At 43.7% G+C, this 7,235-nt stretch overlaps 1 protein-coding gene across 1 annotated transcript in view; it reads left to right on the top strand.

Annotated features, from left to right (window-relative positions):
* Positions 1 to 4,918: 4,918 nt before the first annotated feature.
* The window catches only part of LOC112070856 (protein TsetseEP-like), a 7,452-nt gene continuing 5,135 nt past the window's right edge, over positions 4,919 to 7,235 (top strand). Inside the window, exons 1-2 of the mRNA XM_024138314.2 lie at positions 4,919 to 5,379; positions 5,546 to 5,731. Coding sequence (XP_023994082.1) covers positions 5,316 to 5,379; positions 5,546 to 5,731 — 250 coding nt within the window. The 5' untranslated portion in view covers positions 4,919 to 5,315. The remainder of the gene's footprint in view (positions 5,380 to 5,545; positions 5,732 to 7,235) is intronic.

The raw sequence follows: 7,235 nt of genomic DNA, 5'->3' as shown, positions 1-7,235 counted from the left end.
CCTCTCTTACACCTCTCTCTCTTCTCATCTTACCCCACTCCATCCTCTCTAACCCTCTCTTCTTCATATCTACACCACTCTTCTCTCCTCTTACGCCTTCTCTCTCTTCTCACACAGCTTCACTCATACCCCACCTTTCTCTCCTCCTTTCCCTCCTCTCTTCTCCTTCTTTCCCCCTCATCACTCTGGCCTCGGAATGGCTAGCATGGATGTTCCAGGCTGATCCCCTGAGAGACCGCTGCCAGCTGGGATAACTTGTGCCAGCGTAGCCGCAGTGCACGCACGCACGGCCAACCCAACCCCCCCCCCCCCACCTTTGCACCTGACTCTGTCCAAGTCAGCATTCCGCCCCTCCCTCACAGCGGAATTCCAATTTGTAAGTCGCTCTGGATAAGAGCGTCTGCTAAATGACTTAAATGTATATGTAAATGTGAGATAGGGATAGGGGGTAGGGAGAGGGGGGAGGGAAAGGGGGTGGGTGAGTTCATTCATGGATAATGACTAGCCTATGGGTCCTGCTTTTTAAACTTTTATTTTCATTTCTTTTGTGTTTTCACAATGTTTTCTAAAGTCGATCAACGATAAGAGGTAAAAGAGAGAGAGAGAAAAGCATTGTGTTAGTGACTTCTTCATGGGTACACATTCCTGAGGGCTGTTCAGATACAGATTTGTCAGTTGGTGGTCTAATTGTGCAGAGATATTTTCCCAGAGACCAGGGCCTGTATTCACATTTTGCCTGATCTAAGATTAGGTCCCCCCTCTTATTCACTATGATTTATAAGGCAAAACTGATCCTAGATCAGACAGCACTTCTACTCAGACGCTTGGTAAAAATCACATCATAGTCTTTTTTCCACAACAAGATCAACAGACACCCAGTGAACGTTGTCAGAATGTTGATGGAACGTTGAGGGAACGTAGGCATAACTCCACAACAGATTCCAGCATCTCTCTCACTGCAGACAGCAAAGCACTCATCTTAACATTCCACCCCATTGTTACGTAGCCTTGACACCCCGGTTCTGCGATCTCGTTGGCTACTGCACCCCGGCCCTGCGGTCTGATTGGCTGCTGTGCCTGTGATCCTGGAGGCCAACGGAGGGCAGCGACACACAGAAGCTCCCCTCTGTCTTAATTGACTTTGCTTCAGGGACGCCTGATGTATCACACTCACAGATGTACGCACATACACACGCACACACACACACACACATACACACATATAGCTCAGATCAATCTACAGAACGCAGGAAGACAAGGAGTATTCTAGTGGATGAAGGCCAAAGCCCACGTCACTCACATGCAACCAAGGCTTCCGTCCCAAATGCACCCTACTCCCTATATAGTGCACTACTTTTGACCAGGGCCCATGGGGCTCTAGTGACCTATATAGGGAAAAGGGTGCTATTTGGGATGCACACCCAGTGTGTAGGAAGACTACAGGCATCTGTGTCTATCATCCATCTATCTGCAGAGCTAAAAATACTCCTCCATGTGAATTTACACTGACTAATACCACCTCTGTGGTGCTGACCTGGGTTCAAACACTATTCAAAATAATTCAAATGACTTTATCTGTGCTTGACTGAGCTTCCCTGACTTAATGGAGCCAATATAACTGTCCCAGAACGACAATACCCTCCTATCTGGTACTCCAGGCAAGCTAGATCAAACACTCAACGTGTTTGAAAAATGTAGAACAGTATTTGAACCCAGGTCTGGTGTGCTGAAACATACTGCATGCAAGCTGTTAGTGGTGGTGGAGCAGCCCAGTGTGCCCTCTGGTGGTGAGAGCTTTGATGTGCGCTTCTCTCTCATGTTCGGAATTTCCATGTGATCAATATTTAATATAATATATAACAAAAGAGCCCACTGGTAGAACAGACAGGAAGCACACACACACACACACACACACACACACTACCTCCACCAGTACATCAAACAGCTGTTTCCTCATCAAACGCCTATTAAAGCCACAATCTGAAGTTTGATACAGTAAGACAGAGGTACTTAACTAAATGAAACATTGGGTACTGGGCTCTAATATAATGTGTATCTGTGTGTGGTTTACAAGATGTTAGCACAGTGGAAAAACACAGGCAGCCTACAAACATGGAACTATGCAGATCTATCGCTTCACTCTTCAAATTCACTTCCTCTTCCTTTCTCTAGAGAGAGAGAGAGAGAGAGAGAGATAAAGAAGAGAGAGAGTGATTGAGAGAGATGAAAAGTTGTTAGGCTGAACGTGTACGGAAGGAGGAAGTTGAGAGTTGTGAATCAGAGACAGAGAATCAGAAGGATTCAGAGACAGACAGGTGGTGTGAAGACAGACACAGACAGGTTGTGTGAAGACAGACAGGTGGTGTGAAGACAGAGACAGACAGGTGGTGTGAAGACAGACAGGTGGTGTGAAGACAGACAGGTTGTGTGAAGACAGACAGGTGATGTGACGACAGACAGGTGGTGTGAAGACAGAGACAGACAGGTTGTGTGAAGACAGACAGGTGGTGTGAAGACAGAGATTAAACACAGTGAAACAGAATGTATAAATTAAATATGTCGTGAAAGAGGAGACTGGAAAACAACAAAAAGACAACAAGAGAAGAGGATTAGAGAAGAGAATCTTGGGTGAAGGTTGGATAAGAGAGAGGATCAGAGACGAGGATCAGAGAAGAGAATCAGAGGATGAGGATCAGAGAAGAGGATCAAGAGAAGAATCAGAGAAGAGAATCAGAGAACGCGGATCAGAGAAGAGGTTCAGAAAGTGGATAGAGAAGTTGGATCAGAGAAGTGGATTCAGAGAACGAGGATCAGAGACGAGAGATCAGAGAGAGGATCAGAGAAGGGATCAGAGAAGTGGATCAAAGGAGACGAGATCAGAGAAGAGGATCAGAGAAAAGATCATGAGGCGAGGATCAGAGAAGCGGATCAGAGGTAAGAATCAGAGAAGTGGATCAGAGACGAGGGATCAGAGACGAGGTCAGAGAGAGGATGAGAAGTGGATCAGAGAAGACTGGATCAGAGACGAGGGATCAGAGAAGGGGCAGAGAATCAGAGATAAAGGATCAGAAAGGCAGGATCAGAGCAAGTGGACTAGATTTCAGAAGCGAGGATCAGGAGACGAGGATTCAGAAGTAGATATCAACGAAAAGGATCAGAGAAGTGGATCAAAGGATGCGAAGCATTGCGGTGGGGCTTGACGACAGAGCTAGAGATGACGAAAACACATGGTTCTACTTTCTTCTGGCCCTCGTCCTGATAACAGAGACAGTTGGTGTCACTTACAAAAAACTAAAATAAGAGGAACGTTTTAGTTTAGTAGAACACACAGTAGCAAGAAAAGTGCTTTTATAATATATCATACGTTGAAAAAAGTAAAATACTTACAGTTGAAGTCCTGATGTTTTACATACACTTAGACAAACACATTCTAAACTCAGTTTTTCACAATTCCTGACATTTTAATCTTGTAAAATGCCCTGCTTTACGGCCCGTTAGGATCACCACTTTATTTAAGAATGTGGAAATGTCAGAAATAATAGTAGAGAGAATGATTTATTCAGCTTTTAATATCTTTCACTCACATTCCCAGGGGGTCAGAAGTCTAAACAGGCTCAATAATATTTGGTAACATTGCTTTAAATTGTTTAACTTGTGTCAAACGTTTCGGGTAGCCTTCCAACAAGCTTCCACAATACGTTGGGGCGGAATTTGGCCCCATTCTTCCTGACAGAGCCTTGGATGTCTGAGTGCGCCGAAGTCGCGTGTAGGCTCTGTGCTACGCCACAACGCTTTTTCCAGTTCTGCCCACAAATTTGTCTATGGGACTTGGAGCCGTAAGCTTGTGATGGCACTCCAATGCCTTTGGAAACCTTTGTTGTCCTTCATAGCCATTTTGCCACAAACTTTGGAAGTATGCTTGGGGTTCGATTGTCCATTTGGAAGACCCATGTTGTGACCATGCTTTTAACTTCTCTAGACGTGATGTCTTGAGATGTATGCTTCACAATATATCCCACATCAATTTTCCTTCCTGCTGATTGCCATATCTATTTGTGAAGTGCACCGCAGTCCCTGCCTACAGCTAAAGCTTACCCCAGCAACATTTGATGCTGCCACCCCATGCTTTCACGGTCCTGGGATGGTGTTCTTCGCGCTTGCAACGCCTTCCCCTTTTTCTCCAACATAACGATGGTTATTATGGCCTAACGGTTCTATTTTGTTTCATCAGACCAGAGGACATTTCTCCAAAAAGTACAATCTTTGTCCCCATGTGCAGTTGCAAACCGTAGTCTGGCTGTTTTATGGCGGTTTTGGAGCAGTGGCTTCTTCCTTGCTGAGCGGCCTTTCAGGTTATGTCGATATAGGACTCGTTTTACTGTGGATATAGATACTTTTGTACCTGTTTCCTACAGCATCTTCACAAGGTCCTTTGCTGTTGTTCTGGGATTGATTTGCACTTTTCGCACCAAAGTACATTCTTCTCTAGGAGACAAAACGTGTCTCCTTCCTGAGCGGTTTGTTGGCTGCGTGGTCCCATGGTGTTTATACTTACGTACAATTGTTTGTACAGATGAAAGTGGTACCTTCAAGCATTTGGAAATTTCTCCAAGGATGAACCAGACTTGTGGAGGTCTACAATTTTTTTTCTGAGTTCTTGCCTGATTTCTTTTCATTTTCCCATGATGTCAAGCAAAGAAGCACTGAGTTTGAAGGTAGGCCTTGAAATACATCCACAGGTATACCTCCAATTGACTCAAATGATGTCAATTAACCTGTACGAGGCTTCTAAAGCCATGACATAATTCTCTGGAATTTTCCAAGCTGTTTAAAGGCACAGTAAACTTAGTGTATGTAAACTTCTGACCCACTGGAATTGTGATACAGTGAATTATACGTGAAATAATCTGTCTGTGAACAATTGTTGGAAAAATTACTTGTGTCATGTACAAAGTAGATGTCCTAACCGACTTGCCAAAACTATAGTTTGTAAACAAGAAATTTGTGGAGTGGTTGAAAAACGAGTTTTAATGACTACAACCTAAGTGTATGTAAACTTCCGACTTCAACTGTATGTATGTGTGTGTGTGTGCGTCTGAATGTGTATTAATGCAAAAAAGGTGTTTCATCTTCATTTCACTGGAAGTGGCTGTGACTTTTCTAGCGCCCACACATAACTGACTTCTACCCTATTGCTTCACACAGGCATAGCCGGCAGTGTGATCTCTGTGTCTCACACACGGGACAGAGAGCATCTGTCTATTACCTGTCGTCTCCTGTCGGAGAACGACACTGTTTCTCAGATCAACTGGGAGATGATCAGCAGTCCCAACCACACCACTACCAAACAGAAACTGGGCACCTTCCATCCCGTGTTCGGTACATATTTAATAATAATGTCATATATATATATATTAATCATCTAGCAATGTAGTATATGTATGCTATACTCATAATGTACAGAACTTTGGGATTTGTGTATGTGAATAAAAAGTAAATAAAATGTATTATTGTTGTTATTATCAATATCATATATGCCGTTTAGGTACCTACGTGGTCCCAGAGTACAACGACACTGTGAAGATCCAAAGTAGTGCCTCCAGCCGTAGTTCCAGACTCGACCTGAAGGAAGGCGCTGTGGAGGAGGTCAGCCAACTCTGCTGTGTATTCATCACGTTTCCATCTGGGGTGCTGGAGCACTGTACACATACCCGGATCAATGAAAGCACGGGTACTCTCCCTCTCTACCTTTATCTTGTTTCTCTCTCTCTCTCTCAATTTTTATTTTAATTCAAGGGGCTTTATTGGCATGGCAAACATAAGACAGCAGAGAATTTCTTAATTTAGGCCTGCCGAAGTTGCTCATACTCAATGATGTCCCTAGGAGCGTAGTGCACGCTTGCCACGTATTGAGGGGAGGTAGGATGGTGTCATGTGTAATGCTCTGCTTTGGCCAGTTAGGAAGAGAGGATCTTGAGCCTATTCTATCTCCTAAGCTTTCCGCTTAAGTAAGTGATAGAGCATATTTGTGATGATTGGGTACTTTTAGTAGACGGAGAGGGTGCTATTTCTCACATTGTCAATGACTTTTATACTGTTTCATGACCAGATATACACACAGAGGGGTAGTAGCCAAGGCTGAGCCATATAACATAACGCTGGCAGATAGGAGTCTTCGTTAAGAATATGCTTGGTATACTTAATGGTTGCGCGTATGTGGCCTATAAGACAGATATACATCTCAGGTTGATAAAGCCTCACTAGTAAGTCAAAACTGTTTTCTGGTGGGCTAGGGAGCCTCTCCCTTCGAAAAGTACCTCGTTCATTCGCACAAATGAGTGTGTGAGAGGCAGCGACCCGGAAGATATATATGCGGCTGCACAGAGTAGTTCTTGAGACAGCGTTGACTAATGAGAGGTGAGTTGTGGTGACTGACGCTAAAAGGATACTTGTGTTAGGCACCTCGGTCCGTTGTGCACTAAACCTGCGGTCAAGAGCTACAGGGTAATCACTTTATGATCTCTGTATGCAAACAAAGGTTTCCTGTAGCGTAAATATTAGAGTTCACTACTTGCTTTTTATGTTTCTGAGTGTTGATCAAACCTAACTCTATTGAATATATTGTCTGCATGAGAGTAAAAATTGCTTGAAATTGAGATTCAGTAAGACTCTTTGTAGAATAGAATCTCTATCAGGGCAACTTTGTGATTTATCTCTGGATTGCTCCTTGGTACTTTTTAGATTGTTCACAGTTGTATACACGTTTGTAACTATAGATAAAAATTACACAGAATCCTTTGTCTATCACCATAGTGTATATATTGTCATAGTTATGGAAAGTAAAAAACCTGGCTCTGAGAATCCTGGCATAGGGGTTGGTCACATTACTTTGTTGCTCTTTGTAAAGACGCCATTTGTGACCAGTCCCACCTGTAGACTTTAAATCTACTTGGAAGGCTGGAGATGTCAGATGTAGTGTGGAGATGTGAGAGCATAGACGAGAAGCTATGTACGAGACAACAGAGAGTAGTAGAGACTATGTGTCCATATGACTAGCGATAGAGATGAGAGAGAGACAATCTGTTTTGAGAGGTGAGAAGTGACGACAGGAAGTCACGAGTACGTAAGAGAGTAGAAAGGAAAGCAGAGAGAGAGCACGCAGAACAAACGGTTTTTGTTTAAATTATCGTACTACTTTTCGAACTGTGCGGGGGGACATGATCACGACGAGTCGC

Source organism: Salvelinus sp. IW2-2015, unplaced genomic scaffold (genome assembly GCF_002910315.2).
Source record: "Salvelinus sp. IW2-2015 unplaced genomic scaffold, ASM291031v2 Un_scaffold1440, whole genome shotgun sequence".
NCBI classification, from domain to species: domain Eukaryota; kingdom Metazoa; phylum Chordata; class Actinopteri; order Salmoniformes; family Salmonidae; genus Salvelinus; species Salvelinus sp. IW2-2015.
Note: the sequence above shows the minus strand (reverse complement) of the source record. Positions and strands in the feature narration are given on the sequence as shown.